Source organism: Lithobates pipiens, unplaced genomic scaffold (genome assembly GCF_037356315.1).
Source record: "Lithobates pipiens isolate NorthernLeopardFrog02 unplaced genomic scaffold, aLitPip1_a1.2 Scaffold_25, whole genome shotgun sequence".
In the NCBI taxonomy this organism is placed as follows: Eukaryota; Metazoa; Chordata; class Amphibia; order Anura; family Ranidae; genus Lithobates; species Lithobates pipiens.
The window spans coordinates 21,651,842-21,675,122 of record NW_027507787.1 but is presented as its reverse complement, the minus strand read 5'-3'; the positions used below and the strand labels follow the sequence as shown (position 1 = coordinate 21,675,122).

The following is a 23,281-nucleotide window of genomic DNA, read 5'->3' as shown; positions in this document are numbered from 1 at the left end:
CCTGTACAGCACAGGTATCTGCACCCACTTCCGGGATAGCTCTCTGCGGAAAGGGGCGTACATTACGCCCCTTTCCGAAGGTCCCCGCTGCCTGCTGGGAAACACACAGATCCCAGAGGCAGCGGGTCCATTCTTATTGCGCAGCGCGACTCGCGCATGCGCAGTAGGGAACCGGGAAATGAAGCCGAAAGGCTCCACTTCCTGATTCCCATACCCAAGATGGCGGCGGCAGCACCAGAGAGACGATCGAGAGATCGGCTTTGGCTGCCGACATCGCGGGCGCGCTGGACAGGTAAGTGTCACTATTTTAAAAGTCAGCAGCTGCAGTATTTGTAGCTGCTGGCTTTTAAAAAAAACAAAAACGCGGACTCCCGACGGACTCCCGCTTTAAAGTCCTTGCTGAATCCTTAGCAGCTCCAAACAGGTACACAGCTCATCACAACAGGTGTAAGCACCTACTCCTCCTCACCACCACCTCTTCACTACTTCCTGTCTTTTATGAGCTGTTTCCTGGAGGCATTTAATCCCCTGTGTGCTGAATTCCTGTGGTCAGGGAGGGAGGCTCTTTTGGTTGACCCTCTGAAGTCTACCGTGACTCCCTTAAAGGGACCACAACCCAAATACTGGTGCACCCGTCCAGGACCCAACCTTGACGTCTTATAATGTGTGTGTGTGTGTGTGTGTGTGTGTGTATATATATATATATATATATATATATATGTATGTGTGTGTGTGTGTGTGTGTGTGTGTATATATATATATATATATATATATATATATATATATATATATATATATATATATAATATAATATATTCTCCTTTCAAAAAAAAAATATTGATATAATAAACAATCAATCTAATTAAACATTGATATTTATGAACAGTGCTTTCAATAAAATTCATTCATATATCACCAGCAATGTGTCCCTGTGTTCATATATCACCCACAAGTGAAAATGATCAGAGGTGAAATAACATAATTGTTCCACCAATATTGAATAACATCCAAGTCCGTGCAGATTGTCTCCTTCCTTTACCAGTGTGTGCACCACCACCAATTACACTAACCACTTTTCTATACAGTATCTCACAAAAGTGAGTACACCCCTCACATTTTTGTAAATATTTTGTTATCTTTTCATGTCACAATACTGAAGAAATTAAACTTTGCTACAATGTAAAGTAGTGAGTGTACAGCTTGCATAACAGTATAAAATTTGCTGTTCCCTCAAAATAACTCAACACAAAGCCATTAATGTCTAAACCGCTGGCAATGTTCAAACTGGGCCCAAAGTGTCAATATGATGTGTGGCCACCATTATTTTCCAGCACTGCCTTAACACTCTTGGGCATGGAGTTCACCAGAGCTTCACAGGTTGCCACTGGAGTCCTTTTCCACTCCTCCATGATGACATCACAGAGCTGGTGGATGTTAGAGTCCCTGTGCTCCTCCACTTTCCTTTTGAGGATGCCCCAGACATGTGCAATAGGGTTTACGTCTTGAGACATGCTTGGCCAGTCCATCCTCTTTTACCCTCAGCTTCTTTAGCAAGGCAGTGGTTGTCTTGGAGGTGTGTTCGAGGTCATTATCATGTTTGAATACTGCCCTGTGGCCCTGTCTCCGAAGGGAGGGAAACATGCTCTGCTTCAGTATGTCACAGTACATGTTGGCATTCATGATTCCCTCAATGAACTATAGCTCCCCAGTGTCGGCAGCACTCATGCAGCCCCAGGCCATGACACTCCCACAACCATGCTTGACTGTAGGCAAGACACACTTGTCTTTGTACTCCTCACCTGGTTGCACCATCTGAACCAAATAAGTTTATCTTGGTCTCATCAGACCATAGGACATGGTTACAGTAATCCATGCCCTTAGTCTGCTTGTCTTCAGCAAACTGTTTGCAGGCTTTCTTGTGCATCATCTTTAGAAGGACAACAGCCATGCAGACCAATTTGATGCAGTGTGTAGCGTATGGTCTGAGCACTGACAGGCTGACCCCCCCACCCCTTTAACCTCTGCAGCAATTCTGGCTGAACTCATATGTCTATTTCCCAAAACACAACCTCTGGATATGACGCGGAGCATGTGCGCTCAACTTCTTTGGTCGACCATGGCGAGGCCTGTTCTGAGTAGAACCTGTCCTGTTAAACTGCTGTATGGCCTTGGTCACCACGTTGCAGCTCAGTTTCAGAGTCTTGGCAATCTTCTTATAGCCTAGGCCAGGGGTAGGGAACCTTGGCTCTCCAGCTGTTTTGAAACTACAAATCCCATCATGCCTCTGCCTCTAGGAGTCATGCCTGTGATTGTTAGGGTTTTGCAATGTCTCATGGGACTTGTAGTTTCAAAACAGCTGGAGAGCCGAGGTTCCCTACCCCTGGCCTAGGCCATCTTTATGTAGAGCAACATATATATATATTTTTTCAGATCCTCAGAGATTCTTTGCTATGAGGTGCCATGTTGAACTTCCAGTATGAGAGAATGAGAGCAATAACACCATATGTAACACACCTGCTCCCCATTCCCACCTGAGACCTTGTACCACTAACAACTCACATGACATTGGGGAGGGAAAATGGCTATCTGGGCCCAATTTGGACATTTTCATTTAGGGTGAACTCACTTTTGTTACCAGTGGTTTAGACATTAATGGCTGTGTGTTGAGTTACTGTGAGGGGACAGCAAATTTACACTATTATACAAGCTGTACACCCACTACTTTACAAAGTGTCATTTCTTCAGTGTTGTCACATGAAAAGATATAATAAAATATTTGCAAAAATGTGAGGGGTGAACTCTCCTTTGTGAGATACTGTATATCTATGACAGAATTAAGAAAATATGGCATTGCCCCCCTCCCCCAGTCCATACCAGGCCCTTCTGGTCTGGTATGGATATTAAAGGGGAACTCCACGGCAAAAAAAATGGGGGTCCCCCAAAAATCTATGCCAGACCCTTATCCAAGCATGGAGCCTGGAGGACAGGATGGGGGGGGGGGGGGGGTGATGAGCAAGTGCCCCCCTCCTAAACCATACCAGGCCACATGCCCTCAACATGGGGTGGGTGCTTTGGGATCCCCAGATCCCGCCCCCCAATGCGAATGGGTATGGGGTACATTGTACCTCCTACCCATTCACCAAATAGTGTCAAAAAGTAAAAACCACAAAAGACCGTTTTTGACAATTCCTTTATTAAAAGTGAAAAAAATAGTGTCCCATCATCCATCTTCAATCACGCCACCTGATGGACCAGAGGAGTAGAAAAAAAAATGAAAATACCACCCCTGACTACTGACCGACTGCTGTCTTTTCGCTGTGACAGCTGTTATATAGGCAAGGGTGGGGCCATGCGGTGATGTAATGGAGTGACCCCGCCTCTTCTGACATCGTATGCCATCAGAAGGGGGCATGGTCATCTGGTTACGTCAGAGGGTGGCCCTGCCTTTGCCTATATAACCACTGTCACAGAAAAAAGACAACAGTTGGCAGGACGCCTCCCATGGAGTATTTTCGGGGTTTGTTTGTTCGTTTTTTTGGGTCTGTCAGGCAGCGTGATTGAAGAAGGATGGATATCCCTTGACACTTTTTTTTTCTTTCTTTTTTTTTTTAAAGGACTTGTCATAAACTGCCTTTTGTTGTTTTTACTTTTTGATACTTTTTTTGAATGGGTAGGGCTACAATGTAACCCATACTCATTCACATTGGGGGGTGGGATCTGGGGGCCCCCTTGTTAAAGGGGGCTTCCAGATTCTGATAAGCTTTCCACCCCCAGACCCCCACAGCCATCGGGCAAGGGTTGTGGGGATGAGGCCCTTGTCCCCATCAACATGGGGACAAGGTGCTTTGGGGAGGACCTAAAAGCATCCCCCCTATGTTGAGGGCATGTGGCCTGATATGGTTCAGGAGGGGGTGGTGCTCATTCCCCCCTATCCTGTCCTCCAGACTGCATGCTCAGATAAGGGTCTGGTCTAGCCTGTCCTCCAAGCTGCATGCTTGGATAAGAGTCTGGTATGGATTTTGGGGGGACTCCACGCCAATTTTGTTTTTAATTTTGGCATGGAGTTCCCCTTAAAATCCATACCAGACCAAAATGGCCTGGTGTGGATTTTTGGTGGGAGACCCTACAGTGTTTTATTTTCTAATTTCGGTGCGGAGTTCCCCATAATATTCATACCAGCACCGAAGGACCTGTTATGGACTGGGGAGGAAACCCCACGCCAAATTTTTCCTTGATTTTTATCTATATTGCCATGAGCCAGCAATAAATACAGCTGCAAGCAATTTTAAGTTACATTTTTTCCTTTAAAAATGTAATTTTGCTGTGGCACTGTAAAACCCATCAGACAGATGCACCACGTTACAAGCAGACTAAGGGGAACCCCAGGCACAATATTTAAAGCAATATTTCATTTTTATTGTTTCACTTTAAGCATTATTAAAATTACTGCTCTTAAAAAAAACTTTTTTTTTTCCTATTGATACATGTCCCCAGGGGCAGTACCCGGGTCCCCATACACTTTTTATGGCAATAACTTGCATATGAGCCTTTAAAATGAGCCCTTTGATTTTTCATGTTCGTGTCCCATAGACTTTATTAGGGTTTGCATTTTCGCACAATTTTTTTGCCTGTTTGCATGTTCTGGTGCAAACCGAAACTGTTTTAGGGCTTACATCAGGGCTTCTCAGGTAGGGGTCCTCACCATCAAAACAGACACAGCCAAAATAATACAAAGTCTGAAGCCCTCCTGTCTGCTAGCCTGAGACCGCCTTGCTTTTGGGTGGAGTGCAACTGTTCCCTCAACAGAGTAGACCTGTCTTCTAACAGAAGCCCTGAACTATGCTCAAGCCTATCATTATAAGGGCTGTGCATACCAGGGCACACACCCTGCTGGTCTTCAGCAAGGCCTGGACACTAATATTTTTTGTAAAATGTCAATCCCACACTGCCCACCTATAAAACTAAAATGCAAAACCACGACAATAATAAATATGTGTTGGTGAATAATAATGGTGGCTGCAAACACTGAATAGTCTATCCACAGACTATTATGAGAAAATACATAAAAATTTAACAGCTGCACCAACCACATACCAACTCCCTGCCTTCAAAAAACACACCTGCTGACAACATGCTCCAGTGCAGATCAATGTTCCAATATAATATTTAAACCTGAGTGTTTCTAAGCTTTATTTTTTTAAAACTGCTTAATACAATTCATCACACTATTTATTCTATATGCATACCATATCATCTTCAAATGCATTATTTTCCCTTTTCAAAGTTTCTCAAAATATATCTCTAATGAACCATTCTTTTCAATCTTCGAAATAAAGTGTGCTTGTATGTTAATCACAAAAAAAATCTGTCAAATAGGGAGCAATGGTTAGTGAATTAATGGACTTGCTATGATTAACGGAAGGTCTGATTTTTTTTTTTTGCAAACCTCTTGTTCCCAAACACAAATGGCTTAAAAAAAAAAAAAATTTTTCACACTGTGCTGATCTCCAAAAAATGCATTATGCAGCCCTGACTTCATGCACAGAGCATATTCTCAATGATTTGAGCTCCCAACTCTGCTGCAAGGTGACAGCAATCTCTCAGAAGTGTTGGAGGATGAGGCTGAAGTAAGGTTTATTTTTTGTAGGGCAAATTGTTTGTTTACAAATGGATTTTTAATGCCATTTGTGTTAGGGGAAGGGGCAGAAAAAAAGTGAACCTGCCTTGGGTTGCACAGTCCTGTCCTGCCTTGGGTTGCACAGGTGTAAGAACCGCATTTATTGGCGTATAACACATACTTTTTTCCCCTTAAAATCAGGGGAAAATCGCGGCTGTGTGTTATACGCCGATCCTCCACGATTTGTGATCGATTTTTGGGCTCTGAGCGGCTTTCAGCCGCCTTCGGCCCTTCTTGCGGCTTTTGGCCACCTTCGGCCCTTCTCGGCGCCTTTCGGCCGCCTTCGGCCCTTCTCGGCGGCCAAAAACCACCGAGAAGGGCCGAAAGCTGCCGAGTACGGCCGAAGGTGGCCAAAAGCTGCCGAGTATGGCCGAAGGCAGCCAAGAGCCGCCGAGTACGGCCGAAGGCGGCCAAGAGCCGCCGAGTACTACCGGGAGCGGCCGAGATACACAGGACATCTCGGCGGCGCTATTTTTAAAAATAAAATCTGACATCACTGAGGGGACAACGATGCACAAGGCTGCATGATAGACAGGCTGCATGACAAGGCTGCAATGACGGACAGGCTGCAATGATGGACAGGCTGCATGACAAGGCTGCAACGACAGACAGGCTGCATGACAAGGCTGCAATGACAGACAGGCTGCATGACAAGGCTGCAATGACAGACAGGCTGCATTACAAGGCTGCAATGACAGACAGGCTGCATGACAAGGCTGCAATGACGGACAGGCTGCAATGATGGACAGGCTGCATGACAAGGCTGCAACGACAGACAGGCTGCATGACAAGGCTGCAATGACAGACAGGCTGCATGACAAGGCTGCAATGACAGACAGGCTGCATTACAAGGCTGCAATGACAGACAGGCTGCATGACAAGGCTGTAATGACAGACAGGCTGCATGACAAGGCTGCAATGACAGACAGGCTGCGTGACAAGGCTGCAATGACAGATAGGCTGCAATGACAGACAGGCTGCAATGACAGAAAGGCTGCAATGACAGACAGGCTGCAATGACAGACAGGCTGCAATGACAGAAAGGCTGCAATGACAGACAGGCTGCAATGACAGACAGGCTGCAAATGACAAGGCTGTAAATTACAAGGCTGCAAATGATACTGACAAGGCTTCAGATGGACACTGATAAGGCTGCATTGATGGGCATTTAAATGTAAGTTTTTTTTTTTCCTTAAATTTCCCTCCTAAAGGTTTTTTCCTTAAAATTCCCTCCTAAACTTGGAGTGCGTGTTATACGCCGGCGCGTGTTATACGCCGATAAATACGGTATATATTTTAACCACTTCAGCCCTGAAAAAGTTACCCCCTTCCTGACCAGGCCATTTTTTTGAGATACAGCATTGAATCACTTTAATGCCGCATACACACGATCGGACTATCCAGCGGACTTAGGGGGGTCCCCCAAAGTCCATATCAGACCCTTATCTGAGCACGCAGCCCAGCCGGTCAGGAAAGGGGGTGGGGACGAGCGAGTGCCCCCCCTTCTGAGCCATACCAGGCTGCTTGCCCTCAACATGTGGGGGTACTTTGGGGAAGGGGGCCCCACCCCAAAGCAGCTTGTCCTCATGTTGATGAGGACAAGGGTCTCTTCCCGACAACCCTGGCCGTTGGATTTTGGGGTCTGCGGGTGGGGGGCTTATCGGAATCTGGAGCCCCCTTTAATAAGGGAGCCCCCAGCCTATGTGAATGAGTATTGGGGTACCATGTACCCCTACCCATTCACCTGCTGAAAAAAAGTGTAAAGAAAAAAACACAACACATGTTTTTAAAATAATTTATTGCACAGCTCCGGTGGTCTTCTGTCTTGGGGGTCTTCTCGCCGGACTCCTCCACTATCTTCTGCTAGCTCTTTTACTAGCGGATGCGCCCGGCTTTCTTCTTCGTAATCACCCCTGCTGTCCGGGGGTCTTCTTCCGACTTTGGGGGTCTTGTCCCCCTCTTCGGGGGTCTTGTCCCCCTCTTCGGGGGTCTTGTCCCCCTCTTTGGTTCTTCTTGCCGGGCCTCCTCTATCTTCCTATAGCTCTTTTACTAGCGGTGGTCCGGTCTTCTGTCCTCGCCGCCTCTTATTCTGACTTTGGGGGTCTTGTCCCCCTCTTTGGTTCTTCTTGCCAGGCTTATGCTTTCTTCTTCCAGCTCTTTTACTAGTAGTGGCCTGGTCTTCTGTCGCTGCCACTGCCTTCTCTTCTCTTCTTCTCTTCTTCTTCCTTGAGATGTTGACTCAACACTCTCTCCGGCCGCAAATGACAGGGATGCGTTGTGCGACAACTTATGTAGGGACAAGGGGTGAGGTCACCGGGTGATGTCACATGGTGACCCCGCCCCCTTATGAGGTCACAGTCCCAGCACCCTCCGCATTGTGACATCATAAGGGGACGGATCCACCATGTGACATCTCCCGGTGACCCCACCCCTTGCCCCTATATAAGTCCCCACACAACGTATCCCTGTCATTGTGGTCGGAGAGAGCGTCGAGTCAACATCTCAAGGAAGAAGAAGAAAAGAGAAGACGACGACGGCGACAGAAGACCGGGCCACCGCTAGTAAAAGAGCTGGAAGAAGAAAGCGGAGGCCCATCAAGAAGAAATGAAGATGGGGAAAAGACCCCTGAAGTCGGAACAAGAGGCGGCGACAGAAGACTGGGCCACTGCTAGTAAAAGAACTATAGGAAGATAGCGGAGGTCCGACAAGAAGAACCGAAGAGGGGGACAAGACCCCCCGGACGGCAGCGGCGACAACAAAGAAGAAAACCGGGCTCCTCCACTAGTAAAATAGCTAGCAAAAGATAGCGGAGGAGTCTGGCGAGAAGACCCCCCAAGACTGAAGGCCACCGGAGCTGTGCAATAAATTATTTGAAAAACATGTGTTGTTTTTTTTTCTTTACACTTTTTTTCCCCAGGTGAATGGGTAGGGATAGATGGTACCCTAATACTCATTCACATAGGGTGGGGGACCGGTAGCTGGGGTCCCCCTTATTAAAGGGGGCTCCCAGATTACGATAAGCCCCCTGCCCTCAGACCCCAACAACCACCGGACAGGGTTGTCGTGAAGAGACCCTTGTCCTTATCAATATGGGGACAAGGTGCTTTGGGGTGGGGGGCCGCACACACTGACTGAACTATCACTAGATTCACACTAAAGTTTCACCGTAAATATTATGTTTTCATAATTTTTTGCTATTTTTTTGTTTATAGCGCAAAAAATAAAAATAGCAGAGGTGATCAAATACCACCAAAAGAAAGCTCTATTTGTGGGGAAAAAAGGACATCAATTTTGTTTGGGTACAACTTCACACGACCACGCAATTGTCAGTTATGCCACGTACACACGATCGGACTATCCCGTGTGTGGGCTCCGGAGGACTTTTTTTTTTATCAAAAGTACAGTGGACTTAGAAAGAAGTTTTGACTCAAAATTGTCCGCCGGACTTGGCAGTCCGGCAGACAATCCGGACGTCTGTGCGCTAGTCCGCTGGACTTTTGAAATGAACGGACTTATGAAAAAAACATAATATTTACGGTGAAACTTTAGTGTGATTCTAGTGATATTTCAGTCAGTGTGAGGGTAGTGACCATTTAACACAGTATATTTGAGTGCGTTACTGGACTTTTAGCGCTGTATATATTTCAGTACATTATATGCCATTTAATGCCTTATATTTCTGTGCGTTACTGCAAGTTTAACGCTGTATATTTCAGTGCATTCTATGCCATTTAACCCAGTATATTTCTGTGCCGTAGTGCACATTTAGCGCAGTATGCTTCAGAACATTACTGCAAGTTTAACTGTGTATATTTCATTACGTTACTGCAAGTTTAACGCAGTATATTTCTGTATGTAGTGCGCATTTAATGCATTATATTTCAGGGTGTTACTGTAAGTTTAATGCCATATATGTCAGTGTGTACTACATGCCGTTGCCAGTGCTATCCAGTCACAGCATGCAGAGGGGGTGGTGAACTGTCTTAGGCCGCGTACACACGGGCGGACTGTTCGCCCAACTTTGTCCGCTGAACAGTGTTTGGGCGGACAGTCCGCTCGTGTGTGGGCTTTCAGCGGACAGTTTCAGCGGACAGTTGGACGGACAAGGTTTTTCGGAAATTCCGAAAAACTGTCCGCTGAAACCTTGTTTGAGCGAACAGTCCGCCCGTGTGTAGGCTTGTTCGTCAAACAAAGTTGCGTGCATGCTCAGAAAGGATTTTCACGCCGAAAGCTATAATGCAGTGTATAGGACGTCGTATTTTTCGTCCCGTCGTACGTGCCGTTCACGTCATCGCGCACGGTTTCAGCAAACTGTTCGTCCGTCGTGTGTGGCCATGTCCGTCCATGCTAAGTTTGAGCGGACTGTTTGCCGAAACTGTTGGACGGACAAAGTTGGGCGAACAGTCCGCGCGTGTGTACGCGGCCTTACTAAACTATACTCATCCTCTGTCACTCAAGCACTGACTAGTGCGCAGTCCGCTGCAGCTGCCAGAGTGGCTAAACCTGCCTCCTTGCCCACAGCTATTCCTGCAATAGCCCCAGCATCATGCATGAAGGAGTCGGTTATTTGAACACAATGTCAGCCACTTGCTCCTTGACAATGCACAGCCATTACTTGATTCAGATGTTGGTTCTGAGGTTGAGGAAGGCAGGAGCATGAACCTACAAAGAGGCAAGAACAGTGGTACACAAACTGGCAGTCATGTTCCCCCAGGCGCAAGTTATTGCCAAGTTGTCTCCAGTGGTAATGAGGATGGAGGAGATGATGATGATGAGGTCACTGATAGGGATGAGCTTCGTGTTCGAGTCGAACGTACGTTCGACTCGAACATTGGCTGTTCGTCCGTTCGACGAAATCCGAACTCTTGGTCCGTTCGCGTCTAAATTCGTGTGGCGCGCACGGCCCACAATGCACTGCGATGGTGCAGTGCATTGCTGGCTCATGATTGGCCAAGCATGCACTGTGACCCCGCATGCTTGGCCAATCGCAGCGCCAGCAGCGAGGAGAGCCATGATTGGCCACAGGCAGGATGCCTGTGGCCAATCATAGCTGAGGCTGTGTAGTGCACGCCCCACACTATATAAGGCCGCCATTGAGGCGGCCTCCTGTAGTGTGTTAGCATCTGAAGCAGTGGGTGTTCTGTGTACCTTAAACACAGTACACACCGATCGTTTTTGGCTGATTTCCTATCTTGCTGTTGTGTAGTGGTTATTGTCTGTGCCCTGACCGCAGTATACACCGCTATATTCACTATTCACTTCACTATATTTATATATCTTTAATAATAGAGCTTGCAGTCAGTAGTGTTAGGAGATAGTGCGTGCTGTCTGCGTGCTCTGTACCCAGTACATACCGCTATAATCCACCTACATAGCTGTTCTCTATTTGAGCCCAATTGCCATCTGCAGGAGTTATTGGAAGTTGTGTGTGCCTCCAGCACAGCACAGTATACATCTGTATATACCCCTTTATCTCTGCTGTTTTCTGGTTATTGTCTGCGTGCCCTGACCGCAGTATACACCGCGATATTCACCTAACCTATATAGCTAGTGATCTATCGTTAATAATAGAGCTTGCAGTCAGTAGTGTTAGGAGATAGTGCGTGCTGTCTGCGTGCTCTGTACCCAGTACATACCGCTATAATCCACCTACATAGCTGTTCTCTATTTGAGCCCAATTGCCATCTGCAGGAGTTATTGGAAGTTGTGTGTGCCTCCAGCACAATATAAACTACCCAACTGCTGTTTTACCCAACTCCCTTCAGGCCATTACCTTGTCTGGAAGGCCAGCAAGGAGAGGCAGACAGGTGCGAGCCGATAAAAGAGGGCAAGCAGGCTCTGTGTCTAGAGACAACAGTGCTGGTCGTGGACGCGGTGCATTGTCATCAGCACGTGGCCATGGGACATGCTTGTCCTTCTTTTCGGCAGCTGGACATGTTGAACCGCAACATGCCAACGACTTGGTAGAGTGGATGACCAAGCCCTCTTCATCCTCCTCATCCTCTCTCACCCAGTCTCAGGGTAGTCGCAAAGCAGCTGCCAACGCATCGTCTTCCCTCCTCTCAATGTCATCATCAGTGACTCCTTCCCTAGACCCACCACGTCCTCCTGAGGAGTCTCCTGAACTCTTTGAGCACAGTGTTGGGTACATGCTCCAGGAGGATGCCCAGTGTTTGGTGGGCTCTGATGATGACACTCAGCTAGAGGAAGGCAGTAGCGTGAGTGCAGAGAGAGGGGATGCTCAAGAAGGACAGCAATCTGGCAGTCATGTTCCACAAGCTGCAGCATACTGCCAGGTTTGCTACAGCGATGAAGAGGGAGGGGATGATGAGGGCACTCACTCCACGTGGGTGCCTGGAAGGAGGGAGGAGGAGGAGGAGGAGGAGGAGGCACATGTCCAACGAGGCAGGATGCCCTCCGGGGGCCAGCTTAGGGGCAGCACACCGACTGAATCACACCGCAGAGCTCCGCCTGTGCAGAGCGCTGCCTCTGCGCGTTATTCTAAAAGTTCTTTGGTGTGGGCCTTTTTTGAGACGAGTGCATCAGATCGCACCGCTGCTATTTGCAACATATGTCTCAAGCGTATCTCACGTGGCCAAAACATCAGCCGCTTGGGCACCACATGCTTGACCAGACATATGTTGACCTGCCATGCAGCTCGTTGGCAAGCGTACCTCAAAGACCCACACCAAAGAACAAAGCGGACCTCTCCTTGCTCCTCATCAGCTGGCATCTCCAACCCCACTAGACCTTCAGTCCTCTCTGAAACCTGCTCTGAGAGGAATGAAGGTGTAGAATTAGGTGTGTCACAGCCAAGTGCTTCCGGGAACTCTGCTAGCGGTACACCCACGTCCGATTATAGCAGGCAAATGTCCCTGCCCCAGCTGCTGGACCGGCGGAAGAAGTTTACTCCCAGCCATCCACATGCTGGTTGAATGCTAGCTTGGCTAAATTGCTAGCACTTCAACTTCTGCCTTTTCAGTTGGTAGACTCGGCCCCCTTCCGTGAGTTTGTACAATGTGCGGTTCCTCAGTGGCAGGTCCCCAAACGCCACCTTTTCTCACGGAAGGCGATTCCGGCTCTCTACCGGCATGTGGAAGGCAATGTCCTTGCCTCGCTGGACAGGGCGGTCAGCGGTAAGGTGCATATTACCGCTGACTCATGGTCCAGCAGGCATGGACAGGGACGTTACCTGTCTTTCACGGCCCATTGGGTCACTCTTCTGGCTGCTGGGAAGGATGCAGGACAAGGTGCAGTAGTGTTGGAGGTTGTTCCGCCACCACGCCTCCAAAATGCTACTATTGGTTGTGACACACCTCTCTCCTCCACCCCCTCCTCTTCTTCTTCCTCCATGGCCTCTTCCAGTGCTCTGTCCTCAGAACCAGCGGTGCTCCATAGGCGTTGCAGGGGCTATGCAAGTACGCAGGCAAAACGATGCCATGCCGTGCTTGCGCTGGTTTGTTTGGGGGACAGGAGCCACACTGGGGCGGATGTTTTGTCAGCTCTGCAGGGGCAGGCAGAGAGGTGGTTGACGCCACGCCAGCTTAAGCCAGGAATGGTGGTTTGCGACAATGGCACCAACCTCCTCTCTGCCCTCCGACAGGGACAACTGACCCATGTGCCCTGTGTAGCTCACGTCCTTAACCTGGTGGTGCAGCGGTTCTTGGGCAGGTACCCCGGCTTACAGGATGTCCTGAAGCAGGCCAGGAAAGTTTGTGTGCATTTCCACCGATCATTTAATGCCTGTGCTCGGCTGGCTGAGCTCCAAAAGGAGTTGAACCTGCCCAAGAACCGCCTTATATGTGACATGCCCACCAGATGGAACTCAACATTGGCCATGCTGCAGCGGCTGCACACGCAGCAGAGGGCCATCAATGAGTACCTGTGCGACTACGGCACCAGGACAGGGTCAGGGGAGCTTGGTTTTTTCTCACCACGCCAGTGGGGCATGATCAGGGATGCATGCACTGTCCTGTCACCGTTTGAGGAGGCCACAAGGATGGTGAGCAGTGACAGTGCATGCATCAGTGACACTGTACCTCTTGTCCACCTCTTGGAGCATACGCTGCGTGGAATAATGGACAGGGCACTTGAGGCAAAACAGAGGCAGGAAGAGGAGGACTTCCTTGCCTCTCAAGGCCCCCTTTATCCAGACAGTGTTCCTGCTGTGCCACCCATCACACAGGAAGAGGATGAGGAGGAGGAAGAGGAGGAGGAGGATGATTGTGTCAGCATGGAGGTGGAGGCTGGCACTCAGCATCAGCAGCAGCAGCAGCAGCAGTCTTATAGGAATGATTTACAGTCTCAAGAAACACGTGGACTTGTACGTGGCTGGGAGGAGGTAGCTGCGGATCATGTTGTCCTTAGTGACCCAGAGGACTCCGGACCGAATGCCTCAGCTAACCTACGCTGCATGGCCTCCCTGATCCTGCAAAGCCTGCGGAAGGATCCTCGTATTCTTCGGATCAAGGAGAGGGACCATTACTGGCTGGCCACTCTCCTTGATCCACGGTACAAGGGTAAGGTTGCCGACCTTATCTTGCCATCGCAGAGGGAGCAGAGGATGAGACATCTCCGGGAGGCCTTGCAGAAAGCTCTGTGCAACGCGTTCCCAGAGACTGGGAGGTTACAAACTCCTGGTCCTGGACAACGTATTGCTGAGGCATTGGTCAGAAGGAGCGGTGGAGAAGGTGGCCGTCTGACTGATGATTTCAGACAATTTTTTAGTCCGCAGCCCCAAGGTATGATTGGTTCCAGCACCCATCGCCAGCGTCTGATTTACATGGTGCAGGAATACCTAGGGGCAAGGTCAGACTTGGACACCTTTCCCACCGAAAATCTTCTGGCTTACTGGGTCTTGAGGATGGATCACTGGCCAGAGCTTGCACAGTATGCAATTGAGCTACTGGCCTGTCCTGCATCCAGCGTTCTTTCGGAACGCACCTTCAGTGCTGCTGGTGGCTTTGTTACCGATCACAGGGTGCGCCTGTCCACCGAATCAGTTGATCGACTGACCTTCATCAAGATGAATCAGTCTTGGATCACCCACAGCTACCAAGCACCTGAAGCTGATGTAACCGAATAATTTTTTTTGAAATACCACATCCCTTCAAGACTGCCTATGCTGATGCTGAGTGACTGTCCTGTTATGTTGATTGTCTATCCTCTTCCTCCTCCGCTGATATGTTGGAAGAACATTTTTGGTTCTGGGTGATGCCAGCAGCCCAATTTTTCTGCCCCTGTTTAACAGGGGCGTTTAATTACAATTTTTGATGCAATGCTTTGCAGCAGGGCTAATTCCTGCAATAAAACTAGAGTATATGGCAGAGGTTGCAGTGTGGTGGCACCAGCACCAGTGCCTAAGGCCCAATTTTTCTGCCCCTGTTTAACAGGGGCGTTTAAGTACAATTTTTGATGCAATGCTTTGCAGCAGGGCTAATTCCTGCAATACAACTAGAGTATATGGCAGAGGTTGCAGTGTGGTGGCACCAGCACCAGTGCCTAAGGCCCAATTTTTCTGCCCCTGTTTAACAGGGGCGTTTAATTACAATTTTTGATGCAATGCTTTGCAGCAGGGCTAATTCCTGCAATAAAACTAGAGTATATAGCAGAGGTTGCAGTGTGGTGGCACCAGCACCAGTGCCTAAGGCCCAATTTTTCTGCCCCTGTTTAACAGGGGCGTTTAAGTACAATTTTTGATGCAATGCTTTGCAGCAGGCCTAATTCCAGCAAAAAAAACTAGAGTATATGGAAGAGGTTGCAGTGTGGTGGCACCAGCAGCAGTGCCTAAGGCCAAATTTTTCTGCCCCTGTTTAACAGGGACATGTAATTACAATTCTTGATATAATATTTCACAGGAGGGCCCCTTCTTGTGCCCACCCAGAGTAACGGTGAGGACTTATAGTGTTGTGGCACCAGCACCACAACCACCAAAGGTAAATTTTTCTACCACTGTTCAACAATGGCATGTAATTACAATTCTTGATATAATCGTTAACAGCAGGGCGCTCCAGCGCCCACCAAGAGTCACTTTGAGGGCTTACAATGTTGTGGCAAAACCAACACCTTGTTCCGCCATTTCTGCAGAGCATATAGGGCAGGCCCCTACTTTCAAACATCCAACTTACAAACATCTCCTACTTGCAAACGCAAGGAGACAGCAGCAAGTGAGATGAAAAAAGATGGACGACAAAACAAATTATACAGGGGTGATAACCCTTCCCTATGTTTTCCAAAAAACTTAAAAATAGTTTTTTTGACTGGAGCTACACTTTAAAAATGTACCAGTTGAAAATTACAAACAGATTCAACTTAACACAACAAACCTACACAGTCCCTGTCTTGTTTGCACCGCCTGTATACTGCTGTTCTGAGTATATAGGGCCTGGGGGCCACACGCATTTCCTTTTTTTAATATGGGTACAGGGTTCCCCTTAATATGCGTACAAGACCCAAATAGGCTGGTAATGGGCAGGGAGGGCTACCCATGCCATTTTTCTGAATGATTTTCAACCATATTGCAGGAACCAGATATAACATTAAAACCGCAAGCAGTTTTAAATGGTGTTATTTCCGTTTAATGTCATTTTGTGCAGGGACTGTTCTAAACACGGGAAACACGTGGCACTTCACAGGCATACTACAGACACCCCCCAAGCACCATATTTAAAGGAATATTTCACTTTTTTTTTCACTTTAATCGTCAGTAAAATCAGTGCTCCCGCCAAAACGGCCATTTTTAAAAACATTTTAGGCATTGACCCATGTCCCCTGGGGCAGGAGCCAGGTCCCCAAACCCTTTTTAGGATAGTATCTTGCATATTAGCCGTTAAAATTAGCACTTTCCATTTCGAACGTTCGAGTCCCATAGACTTCAATGGGGTTCTAACGTTCGTAACGAACGCGGGGTCCTTTAGAAAGTTCTGGTGCGAACCGAACCGGGGGTGTTCGGCTCATCCCTAGTCACTGACATCACTTGAGTGCCAGATAGAGCAGAGGAGGAAAGTGAGGGTGAAGCAGAACCCTAATGAGGCAGCCATCATGGAAGAGTAGAGAGAAGCCACCCTATCCCATCACATTGTGGAGCTGTTATCTCCCAGCCCACTTACCACAGCTCAACTGTCTGGGCTTTTTTAGCACATGTAGCCAATCTCACTGTTGTAATTTGCAAACTTTATCTCAAGCACATCAAGCCTGGAACAAACACCAGCCATTTGGGTACTACATGCTAGCCTCCCACCACTCAGTCCATTGGCAAGAGCACCCGAAAGCCACACAAAAGGAGCAAAATCTTGTTCCTACTCCTTGCTCATCTCAATCTGCCCCTACTGTGCCTCATGACCTCTCAGCAGCCTCCACTAACAGGGGTGATGGTATAACACAATGTGGTCCAGCAAGCATGGTCAGGGATGATATATGTAGTTCACAGCACACTGGGTAACTCTGCTTGCAACTCAGAAGGATGCAGGACTGGACTCAGTGCTGCAGCTTGTTGTGCCACTAAAGCTTGTGGTGATGAGGATGGAGGAGATGATGATGATGATGAGGTCACTGACATCACTTGGGTGCCTGATAGCTTGTTGTGCCACTACAGCTAGTGGTGATGATGTGAAATTGATCAGCTCTACCTCTTCCTCTCCTCCTCTTCCTCCTCCTCGATGCCCTCCTCTGCTGAATTGCCATATGAACCACAAGTAACCCCTAAGAGTTTAAGGGGCTATTCAATGCGTCAAGCTAAAAGGTGCCATGCAGTGCTTCAGCTGGTGTATCTAGGGGACAGAAACCATACCGGAGCAGGGATTCTTGTAGCACTGCAGGGGCAGGCCCAGAGGTGGTTCACACCATGCCAGCTGGAGCCAGGACTGATGGTGCGTGATAATGGCACAAACCTCTCGTCCTATCTTAGATAGAGAAAGTTGACATATGTGCCATGCCTGGCACATGTCCTCAGTTTGGTGGTACAGCATCTTCTAAATAGGTACCCAGGGTTGGAAGATCTGCTAAAGCAGGACAGAATAGTCTTTAGCCATTTAAGGCGGCCACACGCAGCCAGTGCACAGTTGGCTGAAATTCAGTGGGAATTCTACCTGCCCGCAAACTTCCTGATTTGTGACATGCCCACCAGGTGAAACTGACATTGGCAATGCTGCAGCAGCTGCACATGCAGCAGAGCACTGTCAACGAATACCTGTGTGCGTATGGGACAATGACAGGCTCAGGCTTTTTTTCCCATGCCAATGGCTGCTCATAAAGGATGCATGCACTGTACTGTCACCATTTGAGGGGGCCACAAGGAAGGTAAGCTGTGACAATGCATGCATCAGTGACACAGTCCCTGTTGTGTTTCTGCTGACTCTGCGTGGTATTATGGACAGAGCACTCAAGGCAGAGCAGTTGGAGGAAGAGGAGGACTACCTTTTCTCTCAAGGCCAACTTTATGCAGACACAATTGTAGGAGGAGAAGGAGGAGGAGGAGGATTCTGGCAGTTTTGGACTAATTGAAGCAGACAAAGACATACGTTAAGCAGTAATGCCGTGTGCACACAAGCGGATTTTTCATCTGAAAAATCTTGGATGGTTTTTCCAACGGAATTCCGCTCAAGCTTGGCTTGCATACAGTCACACAAAAGTTTGCTGAACTTTCGACTGTCAAGAATGTGGTGACGTACAATACTACGTCGAGCCGAAAAAATGAAGTTCAATGCTTGCGAGCATGCGTCAAATTGTTTCCGAGCATGTGTAGGAATTCTGCGTGTCGGAATTGCTACAGACGATTGGAATTCCTGATCGGCACTTTTTCCAACTGAAAAATTGAGAACCTGCTCTCGATCTTTTGATGATGGGAATTTGGCTAGAAAAAGTCAGATGGAGCATACATACGGTCGCATTTTCCAACCAAAAGCTCTCATCGGTCTTTTGCTGGCCGAATTTCCAATCGTGTTGTAGAAGAGAGTCCCAGAGAGAGCTAGGAAAAGTCCTGTTCAGGGTTTATACATCTCCCAGGCTCCTCTCATATACGTTCAGGGATCTCTGATCCATGGTCCAGTTCTGGTCTTGGTCCTCTTCCCCAGGCTAATTTAAGCTCACCTGAGCAGACAGCCTTTGCAAAGCAGCTATTAAGCCCCTGATGCGATGTTGCTGATTAAGAGTTTTTGGGATGTAGCATCTCTGCAGGACTTCTAGGCTGCCTAGCTTTGTGGGGGTGTTTTCATCTGGGAGAATTTTTTTTGGTGTAGGTTTCATGGGCACAATTAACACCCAAAGACCAATTTGTTCAGCACCTGTTTGACAGGTACATATCATTTCAATTTGTGGCAGCAAGGCCAATTCTTGCTTTCATCAAGAGTACCTCTATAGGGTTACTGTATGAAGGTGCCACAGACACCCAAAGACCAATTGTTCCTGTTTGGCAGGTGCATCTTATTGCAATTTTTCACAGCAAGGTCAATTTTTGCTTTCATCAAGAGTACCTCAAAATGGTTATGAATTGAAGGTGCCACCAACCCCCAAAGACCCATTTTTCTGCACCTGTTTCACAGGTGCATATCATTTAGTTTTTTGAAAGCAAGGCCAATTCTAGCTTTCATCAAGAGCACCTCTATAGGTTTACAGTCTGAAGGTGCCACGGACACCCAAAGGCCATATTTTCCGCACCTGTTCGACAAGTGCATATCATTTAAATTTTTGACAGCAAGGCCAATTCTTTCTTTCATCAAGACCACCCCTATAGTGTTATGGTGTAAAGGCACTACAGACACCCAAAGACCAATTTTTCCGCACATGTTACTTCTATCCAAAGTCTGTGGAAGAGACACCAGAATTTTTCCAAAAAATCTCTTCACTTTAACCACTTGCCGACCAGCCACTGCAGTTTTTATGTGGCAGAATGGCCCGGCTGGGCAAATAGTTATGTACTGTTGCTTCACCCTGTGGCCACTAGGGGAGCGCATGCACACTGCTCACCTCCAGAGCCGATGTGAGTGCCCGGCAGGCACAATGACCGCCGGGCTCCCACGATTGCTTGTGACACACGAGAACCGGGATTTGTGTGTGTAAGCACGCAAATCCCGGGTCTCTTAGGGAAGAAGAGACTGATCGTGTGTTCATACAAAGTATGAACAGCGATCTGTCATCTCCCTTAGACAGTCCCATCCCCCCTTCAGTTAGAACACAGAGTGGGAACACGGTTAACCCCTTGATCGCTAGTGTTTAACCCCTTCCCTGCAAGTGACATGTTTACAGTAATTAGTGCCTTTTTATAGCAATGATCGCTGTATAAATGCCAATAGTCCCAAAAATGTGTCAAAGGTGTCTGATGTGTCCACCATAATGTCACAGTCCCTATAAAAATCACATATCACTCCTTGATCGCTACCTAGTGTTTAATCCCTTCCCTGCAAGTGACATGTTTACAGTAATCAGTGCATTTTTATAGCAATGATCGCTGTATAAATGCCAGTAGTCCCAAAAATGTGTCAAAGGTGTCCGATGTGTCCGCCATAATGTCACAGTCCCTATAAAAATTGCATATCATTGCCATTACTAGTAAAAAAATAATAATAATAAAAATGCTATAAATCTAACCCCTATTTTGTAGACGCTATAACAGGGGACTCAAACTGGCGACCCTCCAGCTGTTGCTAAACTACAAGTCCCATGAGGTATTGCAAGGCTGACAGTTACAAGCGTGACTCCCACAGGCAGAGGCATGATGGGACTTGTAGTTTTGCAACAGCTGGAGGGCCGCCAGTTTGAGACCTCTGCGCTATATAAAATAAAAAACGCAGAGATGATCAAGTACCACCAAAAGAAAGCTCTATTTGTACGAAAAAAAGGACGTCAATTTTGGTTGAGTGCAGGGCCGTGCGACTACGCACTTGTCAGTTAAAGTGGCTCAGTGCCGAATCACAAAGAATGGCCTGGTCATTCATTCAGCAGCCAAATCTTCTGGGGCTGCAGTGGTTACGCATCAATAAATCACTGCTTATTTAAAAATTATGTTATTTTACAAACTTTTTTTTCATTGATACATGTCCCCCAGGGCAGCACCCATAACCATTGTATGCCCAGTTTATTGCATATAAGCCTTTATAAATTGGCACTTTTTTGATTTTCAGTTCGGGTCCCATAATTGAGGTACTGTAGCCTTTTCCCCTACAGATATAACTAAAGGCTTTCTGCTTGACTTTAAAATATGCAATCTGCCCGCTAAATGGAGCTAAGAAGCATAGGAACTATGTCTTTGTAACAAGAGATTCAATATAACAATTCTAGAGAATGATAGAGGAAAACCGCAAATACATGTGATCAATGGTTACATTTATTTTGCTAGTTCCTACTAACATTCTCTAGAATTGCTATATTGTATATGTTGTTACAAATATGTTTGTATTTTCTATGCTCCACAGCTGCATCTTGTGACCACAATGCAATATTTTACTACTGTCCATAGTAAAATAAGATTAATTCAGAAGAGAAAATAGCCTACAGAACATTTGTGCTTGGGCAAATGGCTATGCTATGACCAATACTATGACCAATCAAAACGATTAGTTTTTATAACTATATATGGGGAAACATTAGTATAAACAACTCTTAAATTGTGTTAAATAAGTGCCCTGCCTATATTAGTTCCATACATATCCTAATATCATTTACTCCACTGGAGCAAATGTGCATAAGTGGATCTGTTCCCTAAGAACTATTTTTTCAAACCGAGGCTCCATAATTATCACCTCCCTAGTCCCCTATTTTGCCACCTTTAGGAGGAACACTCAATCACCAGCTTACAGGCTTGCAGTGGGATAATTAATATGCTACTGTAGATGCTACTTTCTTACTGTTATTACACCCTAGCAAAACTCCATCTTCCTAAAAGTTTACTTGAGATGTTCCAAACTCAAGGAAACTGTACTAATCCTTTTTTAAATGTGCCCAAACATTTGACCTTTTTGACAAGCCCTCTATCATCACTAAACTGATCAACATACAACTTCCTGACAATCCTACCTACTATTCCATATAACAAGTCCTTACTTTATTAAAATGGCTAAAAAGCTGATCCCCAGATTTTGTAAACAGTTGCACACCCCTACTATACAAGATTGGCATAGAGAGCTAAATATCATATGCAACATGAAGGACCAAACAAAATAAAGTAATGACCAAGTAAAAAAAAAAAAATCTGGTTCACCTAGTATTCTGATGCTCAAAACAATACAGCTGTCTCATGACTAATATGTGAATGTGGTTGATACAACATCTAGAAACCACACATTTTAGTGAAATGTTCTCATTTTTTCCAATAAAGAGATCATCTAAGCCTGAGAATGCCCCCCTCACCCCCTTCTTTTCTTTTCCCATCCCCCTTCGCCTTCTTTCCCACTTTCTTGAACTCTCCCTCCCTCCCCATACTAAGCTTACACAAAATAACCTACAGTCCTTTTTTATTTAATATGAAGAAGAGAATCCTTTTCACCTGCGTGAATATTAATACCTCCCCATTATATTTCTGAGGAAAGGGCTTGTTATGATTTCTTGCAAAAACCTCAGTGAAATTGTTAACATATAAATAATTGCCCTGCTTATCAGTAAAGCAAGCAATAATAAAATCTGCTTTTAACAAGTTTTTACACAAAATATATTCACAAGCCGCTATCATGATACAGGCTAGATCTTCTTCTTTTTGCTTTACTATTTACTGTACCTACTGTATATAGCCAAAAAAGCTGTGGAACGTAATGTAAATAGTTAAACTCAGAAACATGCATTCTCTTTTCAAAGAAGATCCAATAACCTTTGTTAAACCTATATCCACTTTTCTTAAGAATATTCTTTACTCTTTCACGTCCTCAATGCATTGAGAGATCGTGGTATGTCTTCAAAAAATAATAGTATTTCCTGTGACTTCCTACTGTTCAACCAAATAGCTTTTGCTGGTTCCAGTTCTTCTCCACTGCTTGGAGTTGCTTCTAAATGTCAAGGTCTAATATATTCTGCAATCTGCTTGCTTCTTGCATGTATATGTCAAAGTGCATTTACCAACTAACTTAAGAAAGCAAATATAGTGTATTTCTACTATCATTTACTTTTATTTTATTTTTTTATTGTATTTGCCATGTTTAGTAATAGGCAGCATAATAAATACATTGAAAGTATGGTTTTGTTTGTGTTTAAGGTACACAGATTAGTGTTTCTTTCTGTATCTTAGTAGACCAGTGGTGCCATCTATGCCCCCCCCCCCCCCTTGATTTAATCAAAATTATTTCTAAATATAAAATATAAATTTCTTAAAATGTTTACTTTTCTTAGAAATAGCTATTGGATCTTATATTTGTTTCATATATCGTTCACAAAAAACATGAATATAGCTTTTATCTGAAATGAAATGACCTGCATGTTATGACATTATTAATGATATACTCATTTGAACTTTAAGGTAACTTTCAATCTTTATATTTTCCTAGTTAACACCAGTTGGAACCACAGTTTATAATGGATTTGCGGATAAAGGCGCTACAGACATAGATGATGGTCCTAACGGCCAGATTGAATATTTTATCCAATACAACCCAAATGACACAGTAAGTGTACTTCGGCCATTGC

At 46.2% G+C, this 23,281-nt stretch overlaps 1 protein-coding gene across 1 annotated transcript in view; it reads left to right on the top strand.

Annotated features, from left to right (window-relative positions):
- Window positions 1-23,281, top strand: part of PCDH15 (protocadherin related 15) — a 1,670,337-nt gene that overhangs the window by 589,061 nt on the left and 1,057,995 nt on the right. Inside the window, exon 7 of the mRNA XM_077454160.1 lies at window positions 23,143-23,259. Coding sequence (XP_077310286.1) covers window positions 23,143-23,259 — 117 coding nt within the window. The remainder of the gene's footprint in view (window positions 1-23,142; window positions 23,260-23,281) is intronic.